The sequence below is a fragment of the Oncorhynchus nerka genome, linkage group LG15, assembly GCF_034236695.1.
Source record: "Oncorhynchus nerka isolate Pitt River linkage group LG15, Oner_Uvic_2.0, whole genome shotgun sequence".
Taxonomy (NCBI): domain Eukaryota; kingdom Metazoa; phylum Chordata; class Actinopteri; order Salmoniformes; family Salmonidae; genus Oncorhynchus; species Oncorhynchus nerka.
The window spans coordinates 81,603,188-81,621,293 of record NC_088410.1 but is presented as its reverse complement, the minus strand read 5'-3'; the positions used below and the strand labels follow the sequence as shown (position 1 = coordinate 81,621,293).

Below are 18,106 nucleotides of genomic sequence, written 5' to 3'. Positions count from 1 at the left end.
CCCTAGTCTAGCTAACCTTATCCACTGAGCTAGCGTTAGCCATCTAGCTAATATTAGCCACAAGAAATTCTTAACAGATTGTAAGAATTGCAATTCGTAATATATCATACAAAATGGATAATGGAAATCCTAAAAGTAATACATACCATATGAAACATAACATATCATTCTAATTGTAGTGTCCCAGATGTACATTTACTATGTTACGTCTACCCCTAAGTCCAGGTTGAAATATTCCAAACACACTACAACAAAGATTCATGTGTTTTTGAGAGTCTCTGCAGCACAAAGGATGTTTCCTCACCAGGCTCCTTGCCAGAGTAATGTGTCTGTTCTTAAAGCCTCACACTTCACGTCTGTTCAGATCAGGAGGCAATAGACCAAAGACACATGCCTGTTGGGTGAGCTGCTGCACACAACAGACACTTATGTTTGTGTGGATAAGTACAACAGCTGCAGGGGAGAGAGATAGAGAACAAGGGCCTCCACTGTGTTTTCTGCTCTGAGACTAGACTTTACTTGGTTTTACTGCCGCTGGGCCGTGTGCGTTCGTGTGCTCCCAGGTTGATCAATGTAGTCTGCATGAAGGAAGAGTACTGCAGGAGGGGACATGAATCAGTTCTCTGAGAGCTCAAATAAGGCTTTTTTTCAGCTGAACATGAACTTAAAGAACTGCACCTGAGGTCATCAGCTCCTGCCCTCTACTTTGTCTTTATCTCACACACACCCCCAAAGACTGTTATGTAAATCATAAACCTTTCTTAAAAACGTTATGTGCAAGACGTCTAAGTGGAGAGTGCAATAGAGAGAGCCCACTTTGGGATTTGTAATACATTTCCAATGTGAGCCTGGTTGAAGTAGCTGACACCGCAATCCAGAGAAGGTTTAGGGGTTGGGAAGCGAGTGACTGCAGATGAATCCACTCTGTCACTGACTGTGCAGTACTCTGCTCTTCACTATAATCTACTGCAGCCTATTGATTAGCATTGGGACAAGTGGGGAGGAGGGAGAAGTTAGGTCATCCATAACCTTGGAGGTACTATGGAGATTAGATAGTGTGAGGTGCTGAGTGAATGCTGATGGACATAGGTTAGTACCCCTTATTACTTTGAAGCTCTAAATCATATACTTGTTTAAAGACCATTTGATGCGATTATGAAATACACCACATTAAAGTTTTACATCTCTCTCATATGCACCAGGACACAAAGAATTGGCTTGGTTCTTTAGTCTGGTTCTTATTTTAATAGAGTAAAATGTAGGGCTACTTTCCATCCAATGTTGTAGTTAAATACACCTTTGAATTTAGTGAGGAAAAACACCCTGTACAAAAAAAAAACACTTGATACTCTCTTGCCTTCAGAATAGTTTGGCAGTGATATATTTATTTTACACAATAATGAATCATCCACAGTGATTTCACAGCCTCTCATAGGCAAGCCTGTCAGATTCTCTTAATTGAAAATAATTAAGCATAAATTAAATAATTCAGATCCTTTGAAGACGGTAACCAAAAAAGTAGTAAAGCTTAGAAATAAAGGTAGTAAAGTTCTACTCTCCACAAATCAGAATTTTCACATTACAATGTTTGTATACACTTCAGAGAGAATCCAAAGCATTTAAAAAAAACTAATTCACTACCGCTTCATTTGCGAGAACTGAATTCATTCATGGAACAATAAAACATAGTTCTGTTTGTTTATTTTTTCAAACCAAGTGACCTCAATCTGTCAGGTCACAGATGTGCTTTTAACACCACAATGTTTTCACTCTTGTTATATTTACAAAAGTCACAAAGCATGAACAGGTTGTGTAAATATTGCATGTGGGATTTGGAAAGATTTGCCCACCTACACACACAAATACATTCAACAAGGAATAGTAATTTGCAACTTGTTTGCAACATTGCATAGCAAGGATGTGAGCCAGTATCAAGATGCTGTCATCACTACTTGAAAGAAGGGTTCTGACAAGTTCTGGGTGGAGTAACAAATATTCTGAAGTAAAATTAAAGCTTTGGTTTTCAACACATGTTCTCTAAACTAAACCAACAAACACACATATACCTGCATGTGAGATAGGCTATACGGTTTGTAGCTGAAGTGTTCAAACATGTATTACAATGATTTCTATCCAACATTGATTGAATGCATTGAGACTGCACATTAAAGGGGGTGTGCAAAGGAACGCGTTCCCATTAATCAGAGGCCAGGGATGTGATAGGGGACCTATGACAACATAGGGACTGTGCCGTGTGTGTTGTTGGTTTTCTGTGTAGAGTTCATCCTTCCTTGGGTTTCCCCTCAAGGAACTCCTGGATCTTCTGCAGGCTCTCTTCCTGCTGGCCCAGCGCCTCCAGTAGAATACCCATTGGTGACTTCTTCAGCCCCGCCCCCTCTATCTTATTCTCCAGTTTATTCTTCATGTTGCGAAGTCGAAGTGAGGCGTGTACAAAGATCACTGAAGTCAAAATATTTAGAAGCAGATTAATACCCTTACTTTGCACTAATGTAAAAACACCAATGTAAGTAATACCTCCAGGATATTTTTCAAATTGGAATAACTTCAATTCAAGTTTGCCTATTTATTTACCAATGGCATAATTGTAGTGTAACTTAAAGAAACATTTAATACCAAACCGTTAAACTTACAGAGAATAGGAAATGTGATCCCAAACATGAAGACCATGACACCATCGAAGAGAGACATAAGAAAGTAGCTGGCTACCATCACTGCCATGACAAATAATGTGGGGTTCTGCCTCTTAAAGTCTTTGATCATGGCCTTATTCTCTCCAGCCCACACTGAGCCCAGGAAGACCAGCGACACCACTGCCATGCCCATGAACATCCCCATAGGGTTGAGAAACCTGCAGGGAAACACATACCACAACATAATGAGAGGACTGGGTGGATGGAACACTTGATATTTCATGTAGTCATGGATACCATCTAGTGGTGATAGGTTGTCAACACATCAACGTGACTTTTTTTTTAGCCCAAATGCAAATATTTATACAAAAGATGTTTCATTAACAACCACAATGAGAGCAATTTCAAAGATTATGATGACATGTTACAGAAGTGAATCTACAAAAGAATAACCCACTGAAGGATGAGTGGGACATTTACACAGCAAGTAGTTTTGACATAGCCCTATGGTGCAATGTTAGGAATATTATCATTTCCAATGGTTTGTCTCAAACTTCATTCAAGAGTGTTGTTTAAGATAATATGACTCCTGGACGTTATGTCTTCCGACTCAAATAGTGAACTTTGCCCAACCTCCAGTGAATAACGACAGCTGTTTCTCATATCCCTGTGATCTAGAACAGCAGCTGATAAGTGAGCAGGGATTAGGGGCCTAGTAGTTGACCACCATAGCAGCGGTGTGTCATCATAACCAAGTAGGCCAATCCACATTTTTAAAGTAAAAACCCTTCCTCTATAGTGATTTTGGTGATCAATTGTTAGTTATGCAGTCATGACAGGATACCACCATTTGTGAAATTACACATTATAAATCTGAGCAATTCTAGAAAAAAAAATAACGAATTAGACACTAGCAAGGGTTTATATTAATTTTCTAAAAGCATTGTGAAATTAAATAAATTAAATGTTAATGTGATAACATACAAAGAAAAGCATTGCATTTGCAATAGCTAGCTAAATGGCTGTTGGAATTTAAATAATGCAGTCCCGGCTTTCATCTGTTGGGAATAACCACAACAAGGACTGTATGCTGCATCCAGAGATTAACCACTGCCAAGATGTGGTGGCTTTTTGTGTGCTTTTCAGCAGCCATTGCATCACCCAGGTGGGTGCTACGTCTTTGGCAATAGAGGACCAGTACCTACAGAGTGACATTTGGAGGAACATCAACATCATGCATGGTAGCCACATAGTGCCATAACAGCTGCTATGGGCAGCTCCTATGTTTAGACTTTAAAGTGAGTCCCTGCATCCATAATTAGTTAATGAGACCAAACTTTAATCTCAGGCAATCTGTTAAAGGTGCAATCTGGGATCTGAGAATCTGTTTAATGGCCATTGATAAAATTATTATTTAAGAACTTATAAATGGCTCAGCTCAATAGCACAACTGTTTTACCCTATCATATCCCAAATTATACTCCATTGTTCACACACACACACAAACAAGAATAACCCAACAATGTATCCCAAAACAGCCGCTGTCATTTAGCTGATAAACGAATCCAAGATTGTAGTTTTAATTGATGTTAACTGTTATAAGTAGTGATGGTGAACTACAGTAAATCAGATTTCCCAACACTTAAAGCTGAAATATGTAACTTTTTGGGCGACTGACCAGATTCACATAAAAATGAAAGTTATAGAGCAAGTCTAAGAAGCAGTGTATCTATTAAATGTTCACTATTTATATGCTTCCCGTCCTTAGGTTTAGTTTGTCTTTTTACTTTCGATTTTGTAAACTAGCTCCAAACAGCTGAAGATACTATTTCCTGGTATTGAAAATATATTGTAATGCAGTTTTGAAGGTACAATGATTCTCGACACTATACATTGCTTGTTTAATCACATAAACTGAAATTAGGCAAACTATTAACATTTTAGCAAACAGGAAATGGCTGAGTGATTTCTGCACATTTAATATATCACCCAGACCATTTTAACCTGAGTGTAGTATGACACACGAGATATGTTATGTTCTCGATACAAATTGTGGACAGTGTCTCATGCTTACTTACCCCACAATAAGGAAAACAATGATAGCCATTGCAAAATAGTTTGTCTGATAATAAAGCAAGTTGTTGACAACCCTGTTGTTCCATCTAGGTAAATCTCTCGCGTCTGGTTTAGCAAATCGGTCGGAACCTGGGAAGAAATCGTCCCAGGGTTTCAGCGGTGTGAGTTCTACCCTAGCCATGTGGCTACTGTGTGAAGAGTGTATAATATAATGACTCGGCTTGTTGTAGGCTACAGCAAACAGAAGATCAGATTCAACAGTCACTAAATAAAAAATGTTCAGTTTCTCGCGATAGCTTTCGAAGTACCACCCTGTAGAACCCATAGATCAATGAATGGTCTGATCAGAGGCTACGGAGTCATTTATCTAGCGTGCTGAAAATGCGTTTTATAATCTCTCTGATAACAGTTAATTGATTTTAGAGTAATATATTGAATCAATTTAAAATAGTTATCAACCATACATATATTTACAGTATTTTCATCTCTCTCTGGCTCAGTCAAAATGAGCTGACAAGTGGAATTAGTACTTAGTTTAGGGAAATGTTCTACGCTGCTAGACATTGCGCAGCTGTAGTAACAAAGTGACTGAGGCCAAAAGTGTCAAATAAATTGCAACAAAGTAACAGTAATTCAAAAAATTATTCGAATGAAATCGCGCGTTGTTTCTTCTGTACCCCGCCCTTTTTATGACGAATCACACTCTTATTGGTCACAGTCAGCGACTTCCTGTGGTGAAAGTAAGTACACTTCCTGCTGTAGCAGAACAAGTATGGAACGGGAATAATGTTTCTATTAACATCCCCAAAGAAGGGAAATTATTCATATTTTATTGCAGGTCTGTCCATATGAGATTAATAGCCAGCTGCATGATGATACAATTGTACTTTACCAGATTTACTTTTTAAATATATGTCGCTTACAAGAGCCAATATGCTCGCTCCAGTTTGCTAAATTATCTAGCAATAGCTAGTGGAACATGGAATGCAATTTATGTGCTAACCAGCAACTATCTGTAATGATAATATTACGATAGTTGTTTGGTCTCTAAACTAGCTGAATGTGTGTGGCAACACCCACAAGTTAATTCACTGCAATTGCACATCAATAGTTAACGTTAGCTAGCTAACCACAGCTAGCTATAGCTAACATTGACTTGCTCTGCTCAACGACAGTATCTAGATGTGGGGGAGAATCCTGAATCCTGTGGTGATTAGCAGAGTTCGTCTCACTTGGAGTGCCAGAAGTCTCTTCACCATGCAGCTGAAGACTACAGAGTTCAAGTCCTTATTCAGCGATGGACTGAATGGCATAGCAGGTGAGAGCAGGTACATTTTTGCTACCAACCAATTTGGCTACATCAAAGTCTAGGTCAGTGGCACTTAACCTCACAAGCAGAAAGTGGAAGATGAGAACTGCTCAGAATAAGTTTATCCTCGGGAGTTTAAAAATAACCCATTTCTCTACTTAGTGATTTGTAAAATTATGAACCTTTATTTAAACCGGGACATTGAGAGAACGCTTTCACAAGGGAGCCCTGTACAGTGGGGCAAAAAAGTATTTTAGTCAGCCACCAATTGTGCATGTTCTCCCACTTAAAAAGATGAGAGGCCTGTCATTTTCATCATAGGTACACTTCAACTATGACAGACAAAATGAGGAGAAAAAAATCCAGAAAATCACATTGTAGGATTTTTAATGTATCTATTTGCAAATTATGGTGGAAAATAAGTATTTGGTCAATAACAAAAGTTTCTCAATTATATACCCTTTGTTGGCAATGACAGAGGTCAAAAGTTTTCAGTAAGTCTTCACAAGGTTTTCACACACTGTTGCTGGTATTTTGGCCCATTCCCCCATGCAGATCTCCTCTAGAGCAGTGATGTTTTGGGGCTGTTGCTGGGCAACACAGACTTTCAACTCCCTCCAAAGATTTTCTATGGGGTTGAGATCTGGAGACTGGCTAGGCCACTCCAGGACCTTGAAATGCTTGTTACGAAGCCACTCCTTTGTTGCCCGGGCGGTGTGTTTGGGATCATTGTCATGCTGAAAGACCCAGCCACGTTTCATCTTCAATGCCCTTTGCTGATGGAAGGAGGTTTTCACTCAAAATCTCACGATACATGGCCCCATTCATTCTTTCCTTTACACGGATCAGTCGTCCTGGTCCCTTTGCAGAAAAACAGCCCCAAAGCATGATGTTTCCATCCCCATGCTTCACAGTAGGTATGGTGTTCTTTGGATGCAACTCAGCATTCTTTGTCCTCCAAACACGACGAGTTGAGTTTACCAAAAAGTTATATTTTGGTTTCATCTGACCATATGACACTCTCCCAATCTTCTTCTGGATCATCCAAATGCTGTCTAGAAAACTTCAGACGGGCCTGGACATGTACTGGCTTAAGCAGGGGGACACGTTTGGCACTGCAGGATTTGAGTCCCTGGCGGCGTAGTGTGTTACTGATGGTAGGCCTTGTTACTTTGGTCCCAGCTCTCTCATTCCCTAGGACCCCCCCGTGTGGTTCTGGGATTTTTGCTCACCGTTCTTGTGATCATTTTGACCCCACGGGGTGAGATCTTGCGTGGAGCCCCAGATCGAGGGAGATTATCAGTGGTCTTGTATGTCTTCCATTTCCTAATAATTGCTCCCACAGTTGATTTTTTTCAAACCAAGCTGCTTACCTATTGCAGGTTCAGTCTTCCCAGCCTGGTGCAGGTCTACAATTTTGTTTCTGGTGTCCTTTGACAGCTCTTTGGTCTTGGCCATAGTGGAGTTTGGAGTGTGACTGTTTGAGGTTGTGGACAGGTGTCTTTTATATTGATAACAAGTTCAAACAGGTGCCATTAATACAGGTAACGAGTGGAGGACAGAGGAGCCTGTCCTCCACTCGTTACAGGTCTGTGAGAGCCAGAAATCTTGCTTGTTTGTAGGTGACCAAATACTTATTTTCCACCATAATTTGCAAAGAAATTAATTAAAAATCCTACAATGTGATTTTCTGGATTTTTTTTCTCATTTTGTCTGTCATAGTTGAAGTGATGAAAATTACATGCCTCTCTCATCTTTTTAAGTGGGAGAACTTACACAATTGGTGGCTGACTAAATACTTTTTTGCCCCACTGTATTTCTCCATAGAGATCTTTGAGAAGCACAAGTTTGAGCTGAGGATAGCAGGGGGTGCTGTGAGGGACCTCTTGTCTGGGGAGCGGCCAGAGGATGTGGACTTTGCGACCACAGCAACACCAGAGGAGATGAAGAGCATGTTCCAGAATGCAGGGATCAGGATGATCAACAATAAAGGGGAGAAGCATGGGACCATCACTGCTCGAGTAAGAGTACCCAAGATTGATGTGCAGTTTGACCAGCTATACACAAATATTCCAGATCACATCAGTCTCACATTTTGGATGCTGAAATGTTTTCTTACACTACATTTCATTCTACAGTCTGATTTTGTTACGATGGGGTGAAGTGTTAAAAGTCAATGTAGCGTGAATTCTGCTGTACAGTAGGCCTGTGTGTTTGTTGCTTTAAAACACATGACATTTGTCTTTTCATCTCTAGCTTCACAATGAAAACTTTGAAGTGACCACACTGCGTGTAGATGTTGAGACGGATGGACGTCATGCAGAGGTAGAGTTCACAACAGACTGGCAAAAAGACGCAGAGCGTAGAGACCTCACCATCAACTCCATGTTTTTAGGTGTGTTTATAGTATATTTTCACCCCTTCTGTAATGAATGCCAAACTTGACATTAGAAGGGGGGGATAAAACATGTCTTATTTGATTTCTGACCAAACAGGGTTAGATGGGACCCTATATGATTACTTCCAAGGATATGAGGACCTGAAGAACCGAAAGGTTCAGTTTGTTGGATGTGCTGAGCAAAGGATTCAGGAGGACTACTTGAGAATACTACGATACTTCAGGTAATCTAGACTTGTCTGGGGTGTAAATGGGGCAGGTGTTTGTTGGACTTGGCTATGGCTATTAACACATTCAACTTTAGTATGTGAGGGTTTCTGCATGTTATTTCTGTCCTTACTTGTGTATATCCCCCGGTCTGCCCACAGGTTTTATGGCCGGGTGTCAGTAAAGCCAGCGGAACATGACCCTGCCACCTTGGAGGCCATCAGGGAAAACGCCCGTGGCCTGGCAGCCATATCGGGGGAGCGCATCTGGGTTGAGCTGAAGAAGATGGTGGTGGGTAACCATGCTGCCCACCTACTAAAGGTCATGTATGAGCTGGGCCTGGCTCAGTACATAGGTGAGGGAGAAAGCCCTGTTTGCTAAGAACAATGTTATGGGGAGTCATGCAACCAATTATAGTAACCATGCAACCAACTACATAAAGCATACCTCAAAGCACTATATTTAGGGCATCCCGGTGACAGACCACTAGAAATGTTCTCAGCTAGAGCATAGGTATTTTTAGATGTTATTGTAATTGTAATTGTAGTTGTGTAAGAGTTATACTTTTATTCCAAGGTTTACCTGCAGAGGGCGATGTGGAGGAGATGAAGCGGATCTGGCAGCATGTGAAGGACCATTCTCCCAAGCCCGTGACTGTTCTGTCGGCCCTGTTCCGCTGCTCCCAGGATGTGGAGAAGATGGACCTGAGGCTGAAGGTCTCCAGGGAGGAGAAGAACCTGGGTCTGTTCCTGGTCAAACACAGACAGGACCTCCATAAGTCCCAGGATGATCCAGACAGCCTGAAGCCCTACTCTGACTTTATCATCGATGTAAGCACAGTCAAAATGAGTTGATGTAATACCACTTACTGTATTTAAATTAAGACTGTCAAGATGGTGTCCTTTTTGGAACTGAGTGTATGATGCCCAATCTGACAGAACCACATGGTCTGATAGATACTTTCTATGTATCTTGTTTGCAGAGTCGGGAGGTGGATGCTCAGAGTAAAGTATGTGAACTGCTCAAGTACCAGGGAGAGGACAAGTTACTGGCAGAGATGAGCAGATGGTCCATTCCTCGCTTCCCCGTGAGTGGGCATGACTTGAGGAAGATGGGCATCACCTCTGGCAAGGAGATCGGTACTACCCTACAGAACCTACGAGACGTGTGGAAAAGGAGCCGTTACCAGATGGACAAAGACGAGCTGCTTTGTCATGTTAACAAGACATAATTCCAGTGTGTATCAGGTGTTACCCCCTCATACACAGTGTTGAATATGAGAATGAGAAAGAAACCCCACAAGGACTGAATCATATTTACTGTGTTTAACTAATTTATCCCAGTGCAGCACTTAGAGTTTGTGTATTATGCTCTCAGCTGCACCGCTGTCCTATGAAGAAAGTTTGTAATCAACCTAAGCCACTGCAGTATCTCTACATCTGTGGCATTATTGATATCATAACTATTATTTTGTACATTTCCTGCCCTGCAATTCCTTTGAGATTGGCCAGTCTGCTGTTGGGATTTTAGTTGGGATTCAGTCAATACGATTAAGTGGAAAACTGGATATTTTGCTAATTCTCAATGGTGATTGGAGAGATTTGAGCAATGAAAGGCTAATGAGCCATGTGGAATTGTTTTAAATGCCCTATAATCATATCTCAGAAAGACTGTCTTTGACCAATATAGTGAACTGAATAAATCTGTATTTCATGGGCTGAGAAAAAACATGACTCCAGGAATTTAGATTTTTTTTTTGACAACTCATCAAATGGCTTGAGGGTGAAATCAGCTTGTGTATAGTGTGGTTTCTTTGTGTTTTCTCTTATTAAATATTTACTCTATTTAATTAATGTTTCATAGATAAAGCAGATGGTGTGTAAAAGGTTAAACTATAGCCTAACTTTGAAAGGATGATATTTAAGTGACACATATAATAAAGCACAAGCTTGACTTGAACTAAAATACAAATGGTATTCTACTTAATTTTGATATTTATATATATATGCTGGTTACTGTGTGATGCCTATTAGTCCTATCATGTACCATTGCATGCCACTTTCTGCCTTTTGCAGTGAATCCTGAGTACCGGTATAACCTATCCAGATGTATAATTTATTTATAAAATGTATAGAAGGCGTTATTATAAAGACGCAGAAGCATAGCCCCTCCCTCCTGCTGCGCATCCAATATATATATAAATAATTTGCTGCTGTCGACTCCTCTATTCACATCGTTGCACGCACTTGGTGACATCCACCTCCAAAGTTTTCGTGCGTCAAGACGCTTTCTAGGTCTATCCTTTAAACAATTGCTGTAGATCAGTTAACGTCTTTAGTCTGTTAATTATGTGTACATTTTCATAAGGAAATTTGTATTTCAGTTGCATACATTTTCCAAGGCAGATTTTGATTATTGTGATATGCTGTGCAGTTGATTGAACTATTCGTGAACATTAGCTTAATTAAGGACCGAATTATTTGAGTTTTTATCTTAAAATTTTGTAGCGAAATCATGTCTTTATTTACTTCAAATAATAGTAATATAAGTTTGGAAACGGAGTTGGCAGAAGATGTGCCTCGTGATGAGCGCTTGGCTCGAGTTGAAATAGCCCTTTTGAGCATCATATTTTTCATTGCCGCAATGTTCAACTTTGTACTCCTATTGGTGCTGTGGAAGCGGAGGAAGCAGCTGTCGAGGATGCGCGTCTTTGTTTTTCACCTTTGCCTGGCAGACCTGGTGGTCACCTTTTTCCAAGTTTGTCCGCAGCTTATGTGGGATGTAACGGACAGATTCATTGGTCCTGACATAATTTGCCGCCTGGTGAAATACATGCAGGTCGTTGGCATGTTTGCCTCCACTTACATGATTGTAGTGATGACCATTGATCGCTACCAAGCCATCTGTAACCCCATGGTGACTTTCCAAAGGCGCAGAGCGAGCTGGAACGTGCCTGTGTGCGTTGCATGGTCCGTGTCCCTCTTCGGCAGTCTCCCTCAACTGTTCATCTTCTCCCGAGTTCAAATTGCGCCAGGTGTCTATGACTGCTGGGCTGACTTCATCAAACCTTGGGGACTAAAAGCTTACGTGACCTGGACCACTCTGGTGATATTTGTGTTGCCAATCTTAACTGTTATCGTTTGCCAGGTGCGTATTTGCCGAGCTGTTCAAATCAACTTTCACATGAAAACACATCAAGCATCGGAAATTGTCACCAAACCTCTGCACTCCAGGACCAGTAGTGTTGCTGGAGTGTCCAAAGCCAGGATTAAGACCGTGAAGATGACTGTGGTTATTGTTCTTGTCTACATTATCTGTTGGACTCCTTTCTTCACTGTCCAGCTGTGGTCTGTCTGGGATGTCCAAGCACCCACTGAGAGTAAGTGCTCTTCAATATTCAGAAAAACTTACAATTCTACTAGAATTCAATCATATTGTCAAATGTTTTAATGCCTGAATTAAAACTTTACAACGTAGGTTTAATTTATTTATCTTCTATTGGGGTAGGCCTATGCTAAAATGTATAAAATTACATTGAATCAGGATGCTGCTACTTGATAAGAATATTCTGTGTTTTAATATTGATTTCAGCTGCAACTTTCTCTGTCCTGATGCTTCTGGCAAGTCTGAACAGCTGTGCAAACCCCTGCATCTACCTGCTCTTCAGCGGGAAGCTCCCCAAGAGACTCATGGCGGTGTGTGTTAGCCAGTCGGACATTAAGGACTCCATACAAGAAGAAGCCACTGTGGTCAGCTCCTTGTACATCAGTTTTAAGAGCCTTTCCGAATCCAGATGAAACAAGCGGCACAGCGCTCTCTCGGGCTGATAGAGCTTGATGTATACAGTTGAAGTCAGAAGTTTACATACACTTAGGTTGGAGCCATTAAAACTCATTTTTCAACCACTCCACAAATTTCTTGTTTAACAAACTATAGTTTTGGCAAGTTGCTTAGGACCTCTACTTTCTGCATGACACAAGTCATTTTTCTCAACAATTGTTTACAGACAGATTATTTCACTTATAATTCACTGTATCACAATTCCAGTGGGACAGAAGTTTACACACACTAACTTGACTGTGCCTTTAAACAGCTTGGAAAATTCCATAAAATTATGTCATGGCTTTAGAAGCTTCTGATAGGCTAATTGACATCATTGAGTCAATTGGAGGTGTACCTGTGGATGTATTTCAAGGCCTACCTTCAAACTCAAAGCCTCTTTGCTTGACATTATGGGAAAATCAAAAGAAATCAGCCAGACCTCAGAAAGAGAATTGTAGACCTCCACAAGTCTGGTTCATCCTTGGGAGCAATTTCCATTTTTTTTTAAACTTTATTTTACTAGGCAAGTCAGTTGAGAACAAATTCTTATTTTCAATGACAGCCTAGGAACAGTGGGTTAACTGCCTGTTCAGGGGCAGAACGACAGATTTGTACCTTGTCAGCTCAGGGATTCAAACTTGCAACCTTTCGGTTACTAGTCCAATGCTCTAACCACTAGGCTACCCTGCCGCCCTGCCTGAAGGTACCATGTAAATCTGTACAAACAATAGTACGCAAGTATAAACACCATAGAACCACGCAGCCATCATACCACTCAGAAAGGAGACGTGTTCTGTCTCTTAGAGATGAACGTACTTTTGTGCGAAAAGTGCAAATCAATCCCAGAACAACAGCAAAGGACCTTGTGAAGATGCTGGAAGAAATAGGTACAAAAGTATGTATATACACAGTTAAACGAGTCCTACATCGACATAACCTGAAAGGCCGCTCAGCAAGGAAGAAGCCACTGCTCCAAAACCGCCATGAAAAAGCCAGACTACGGTTTGCAACTGCACATGGGGCCAAAGATCGTACTTTTTGGAGAAATGTCCTCTGGTCTGATGAAACAAAAATAGAACTGTTTGGTCATAATGACCATCGTTATGTTTGGAGGAAAAATGGGGAGGCTTGCAAGCCGAAGAACACCATCCCAACCGTGAAGCACGGCAGCGTCATGTTGTGGGAGTGCTTTGCTGCAGGAGGGACTGGTCTACTTCACAAAATAGATGGCATCACGAGGGAGGAAAATGAAGTTGATACATTGAAGCAACATCTCAAGACATCAGTCAGGAAGTTAAAGCTTGGTCACACATGGGTCTTCCAAATGGACAATGACTCCAAGCATACTTCCAAAATTGTGGCAAAATGGCTTAAAGACAACAAAGTCAAGGTATTGGAGTGGCCATCACAAAACCCTGACCTCAATCCTATAGAAAATTTGTTGGCAGAACTGAAAAAGCATGTGTGAGCAAGGAGGCCTACAAACCTGACTCAGTTACACCAGCTCTGTCAGTAGGAATGGGCCAAAATTCACCCAACTCATTATGGGAAGCTTGTGGAAGGCTACCCGAAAACATTTGACCCAAGTTAAACAATTTAATGGCAATGCTACCGAATACTAATTGAGTGTATGCATACTTTTGACCCACTGGGAATGTGATGAAAGAAATAAAAGCTGAAATAAAGCATTCTCTCTACTATTATTCTGACATTTCACATTCTTAAAATAAAGTGGTGATCCTAACTGACCTAAGACAGTGAATTGTTACTAGGAATAAATGTCAGGAATTGTGATAAACTGAGTTTAAATGTATTTTGATAAGGCGTATGTAAACCTCCGACTTCAACTGTAAATATAAAGAGCATATTCCGTATACAGGTCATTCTAAGGTCATCTATATCTTAGGGGAAAAATGATAATTATTTTTGTACATGTCATACACAACTAAATGTTATAGCACATCTGTTTGTTTTTTTAACTCTGAAAATGAATATAGACTGGGAGCTGTGTACAAATATGTAAATAGGCCTACTGACAATGTTAAGAAACCTTGTTGCACATGTACATTTGAACATAGAGATAAGGCTAATGATGATTCATGAATTTTAACATCCAACCATTGAGCTGGTTACATGATATATACACAGTAAAATCAACATACACTACTGTTCAAAAGTATGGTGTCACTTAGAAATGTCCTTGTTTTTGAAAGAAAAGCACTGTTTTTGTCCATTAAAATAACATCAAATTGATCAGAAATACAGTGTAGACATTGTTTATGTTGTAAATGACTATTTGTAGCTGGAAACGGCTGATTGATAATGGAATATCTACATAGGCGTACAGAGGCACATTATCAGCAACCATCACTCCTGTGTTCCAATGTGAAGTTGTGTTAGCTAATCCAATTTTATAATTTTAAAAGGCTAGTTGATCATTAGAAAACTCTTTTGCAATTATGTTAGCAGATCTGAAAACTGTTGTGCTGATTAAAGAAGCAATTAAACTGGCCTTCTTTCGACTAGTTGATTATCTGGAGCATCAGCATTTGTGGGTTCGATTACAGGCTCAAAAGGCCCAGAAACAAAGTACTTTCCTCTGAAACACGTCAGTCTATTCTTATTCTGAGAAATAGAAGGCTATTCCATGCGAGAAATTGCCAAGAAACTGAAGGTCTTGTACAACGCTGTGTACTACCCCCTTCACAGAACAGCGTAAACTGGCACTACCCAGAATAGAAAGAGGAGTGGGAGGCCCCGGTGCACAACTGAGCAAGAGGACAAGTACATTAGAGTGTCTAGTTTGAGAAACAGATGCCTCACAACTTCTCAAATGGCAGCTTCATTAAATAGTACCCACAAAACACCAGTCTCAATGTCAACAGTGAAGAGGCAACTCCGGGATGCTGGCAGAGTTGCAAAGAAAAAGCCATATCTCAGACTGGCCAATAAAAATAAAAGATTACGATGGGCAAAAGAACACAGACACTGGACAGAGGAACTCTGCCTAGAGGGCCAGTTTGTGCTAACCCTAACCATAAGAGCCAGTTTGCACTAACCCTAACCCTAGCACTGAGATGCAGTGCATTAGACTGCTGCGCCACTCGGGATCCCCTTTGATGATGCTAAAACATTTAGAGTGGAGACCATTGTGAAGTGAATTTACAAAAGATGGACACATAATGGACACATAATATCAGATTTACTGATGTATGAATAACTCAGCCATCTCCTAACCAATGCCTTAGCTCTTCTCAAAAGAAGTTAAGTGATGTACCATGAGCATAAATACTGAATTTGGAGATAAGTTTGAATGAAAATACGTTTGTCAAATGTTATCCAAAATTACCAAGATTGAGGAAAATCTATACTAATGGAACTTTTGGATCCTTGAGGCAAATTGGTTCAGTATGAAGAAAGACACATACAGTTGAAGTCGGACGTTTACATACACCTTAGCCAAATACATTTAAACTCAGTTTATCACAATTCCTGACATTTAATCCAAGTAAACATTACCTGTTTTAGGTCAGTTAGGATCACCACTTTATTTTAAGAATGTGAAATGTCAGAATAATAGTAGAGAGAATGATTTATGTCAGCTTTGATTTTTTTCATCACACATTCCCATTGGGTCAGAAGTTTACATACACTCAATTAGTATTTGGTAGCATTGCCTTTAAATTGTCTAACTTGGGTCAAATGTTTCGGGTAGCCTTCCACAAGCTTCCCACAATAAGTTGGATGAATTTTAGCCCATTTCTACTGACAGAGCTGGTGTAACTGAGTCAGGTTTGTAGGTCTCCTTGCTCGCACACGTTTTTTTTCAGTTCTGCCAACACATTTTCTATAGGATTGAGGTCAGGGCTTTGTGATGGCCACTCCAATACCTTGACTTTGTTGTCCCAATTTGCCACAACTTTGGAAGTATGCTTGGGGTCATTGTCCATTTGGAAGACCCATTTGCAACCAAGTTTTAACTTCCTGAATGATGTTTTGAATTGTTGCTTCAATATATCCACATAATTTCCCAACCTCATGATGCCATCTATTTTGTGAAGTGCACCAGTCCCTCCTGCAGCAAAGGAACCCCACAACATGATGCTGCCACCCCCGTGCTTCACAGTTGGGATGGGATTCTTCGGCTTGCAAGCCTCCCCATTTTTCCTCCAAACATAACGATGGTCATTATGACCAAACAGTTCTATTTTAGTTTCATCAGACCAGAGGACATTTCTCCAAAAAGTACGATCTTTGGCCCCATGTGCAGTTGCAAACCGTAGTCTGGCTTTTTCATGGCGGTTTTGGAGCAGTGGCTTCTTCCTTGCTGAGTGGCCTTTCAGGTTATGTCGATGTAGGACTCGTTTAACTGTGTATATAGATACTTTTGTACCTATTTCTTCCAGCATCCTCACAAGGTCCTTTGCTGTTGTTCTGGGATTGATTTGCACTTTTCTCACCAAAGTACGTTCATCTCTAGGAGACAGAACACGTCTCCTTCCTGAGCGGTATGACGGCTGTGTGGTCCCATGGTGTTTATACTTGCGTACTATTGTTTGTAAAGATGAGCGTGATTACCTTCAGGTGTTTGGAAATTGCTCCCAATGATGAACCAGACTTGTGGAGGTCTACAATATTTTTTCTGAGGTCTTGGCTGATTTCCTTTGATTTTCCCATGATGTCAAGCAAAGAAGCTTTGAGTTTGAAGGTAGGCCTTGAAATACATCCACAGATACACCTCCAATTGACTCAAATGATGTCAATTAGCCTGTTAGAAGCTTCTAAAGCCATGACATCATAACTGACTTGCCAAAACTCTAGTTTGCTAACAAGAAATGTGTGGAGAGGTTGAAAAAACAGTTTTAATGACTCCAACCTAAGTGTATGTAAACTTCCAACTTCAACTGTACATACAAAGTTTCAATTCTCTAGGTAAAACGGGGTGGCGGATATAAGGGTCTAATGCTTATAACAGCGTCACCTATAGGCTATTATCTTTTACCAAGTTGCTCATGGCCTCTTGTTTTTGTGTGCCTCCCCAATTTTATTTTTACCTATCTATAGTTGAGTTATTTTTTTTATTTATTTAAAAAAAAAAATTTTTTACCAGGCAAGTCAGTTAAGAAAACATTCTTATTTTCAATGACGGCCTGGGAACAGTGGGTTAACTGCCTGTTCAGGGGCAGAACGACAGATTTGTACCTTGTCAGCTCAGGGGTTTGAACTCGCAACCTTCCGGTTACTAGTCCAACGCTCTAACCACTAGGCTACGCTGCCGCCCATGTCAATGAAAAAAAAAATCTAACAATAACAATAGGTTTCACAGCTTTACTGTGAACCATTAATAATTACTCAAAGGCATAGAAAATATACTAAACGTTTCTGTAATGAGCTACAGAGGATATGGTTGAGACATGAATTGCCTATTCTGCCAAATCACGGTCTAATTGGAGTCCCTACTGAGCATTCACATGGCATTTGAAAACCTAATATGGATTCAAACTAATCCTCAATGTAATGTCTGATCAGCTCTTTGGTTCCCACATTATTAAAATTGTGATGGACTTTGGCACTAAACTTTCTTTCTCACTACGGCCCATCCACAATTCTATCTAGTTGATGGCTCTCTAATGAAACGGCTCT

The 18,106-nt window shown here is 40.4% G+C and overlaps 3 protein-coding genes across 4 annotated transcripts; 2 read left to right on the top strand and 1 right to left on the bottom strand.

Annotated features, from left to right (window-relative positions):
* Positions 1 to 1,346: 1,346 nt before the first annotated feature.
* LOC115143397 (PRA1 family protein 3-like) lies at positions 1,347 to 5,053 on the bottom strand. The gene is made up of 3 exons (XM_029683780.2): positions 4,730 to 5,053; positions 2,652 to 2,869; positions 1,347 to 2,460 (listed from the first exon to the last, which is right to left on the bottom strand). The coding sequence occupies exons 1-3, from the start codon at positions 5,050 to 5,052 to the stop codon at positions 2,282 to 2,284; spliced, it is 720 nt and encodes a 239-aa protein (XP_029539640.2). The 5' UTR covers position 5,053; the 3' UTR covers positions 1,347 to 2,281.
* A 420-nt stretch (positions 5,054 to 5,473) lies between these two features.
* trnt1 (tRNA nucleotidyl transferase, CCA-adding, 1) lies at positions 5,474 to 10,612 on the top strand. 2 transcript variants are annotated; one of them, XM_029684239.2, is made up of 8 exons: positions 5,474 to 5,565; positions 5,903 to 6,045; positions 7,864 to 8,057; positions 8,293 to 8,431; positions 8,532 to 8,658; positions 8,803 to 8,996; positions 9,218 to 9,471; positions 9,624 to 10,612. In XM_029684239.2, the coding sequence occupies exons 2-8, from the start codon at positions 5,910 to 5,912 to the stop codon at positions 9,870 to 9,872; spliced, it is 1,293 nt and encodes a 430-aa protein (XP_029540099.1). In that variant the 5' UTR covers positions 5,474 to 5,565; positions 5,903 to 5,909; the 3' UTR covers positions 9,873 to 10,612. The 2 variants fall into 2 exon arrangements, with proteins under 2 accessions (XP_029540099.1, XP_029540097.1); XM_029684237.1 differs by lacking the exon at positions 5,474 to 5,565 and having other exon boundaries at positions 5,967 to 6,055.
* Positions 10,613 to 10,923: 311 nt separating this feature from the next.
* On the top strand, positions 10,924 to 15,907 carry LOC115143758 (oxytocin receptor-like). The gene is made up of 2 exons (XM_029684236.2): positions 10,924 to 12,020; positions 12,233 to 15,907. The coding sequence occupies exons 1-2, from the start codon at positions 11,156 to 11,158 to the stop codon at positions 12,436 to 12,438; spliced, it is 1,071 nt and encodes a 356-aa protein (XP_029540096.1). The 5' UTR covers positions 10,924 to 11,155; the 3' UTR covers positions 12,439 to 15,907.
* The last annotated feature ends 2,199 nt before the right edge of the window (positions 15,908 to 18,106 follow it).

What these genes read in the sequence shown, in the direction of transcription:
- LOC115143397 (XM_029683780.2), bottom strand. Translation starts at nt 5,052, where the DNA reads ATGGGTTCTACAGGGTGGTACTTCGAAAGCTATCGCGAGAAACTGAAC. An exon ending in ATTGTTTTCCTTATTGTGGG is followed by an intron (nt 2,870 to 4,729) that starts GTAAGTAAGCAT and finishes GTTTCCCTGCAG; the next exon opens with GTTTCTCAACCCTATGGGGA. An exon ending in GATCACATTTCCTATTCTCT is followed by an intron (nt 2,461 to 2,651) that starts GTAAGTTTAACG and finishes TTTTGACTTCAG; the next exon opens with TGATCTTTGTACACGCCTCA.
- trnt1 (XM_029684239.2), top strand. Translation starts at nt 5,910, where the DNA reads ATGTGGGGGAGAATCCTGAATCCTGTGGTGATTAGCAGAGTTCGTCTC. An exon ending in CATCAACTCCATGTTTTTAG is followed by an intron (nt 8,432 to 8,531) that starts GTGTGTTTATAG and finishes CTGACCAAACAG; the next exon opens with GGTTAGATGGGACCCTATAT. An exon ending in ACTCTGACTTTATCATCGAT is followed by an intron (nt 9,472 to 9,623) that starts GTAAGCACAGTC and finishes TCTTGTTTGCAG; the next exon opens with AGTCGGGAGGTGGATGCTCA.
- LOC115143758 (XM_029684236.2), top strand. Translation starts at nt 11,156, where the DNA reads ATGTCTTTATTTACTTCAAATAATAGTAATATAAGTTTGGAAACGGAG. An exon ending in TGTCCAAGCACCCACTGAGA is followed by an intron (nt 12,021 to 12,232) that starts GTAAGTGCTCTT and finishes TATTGATTTCAG; the next exon opens with CTGCAACTTTCTCTGTCCTG.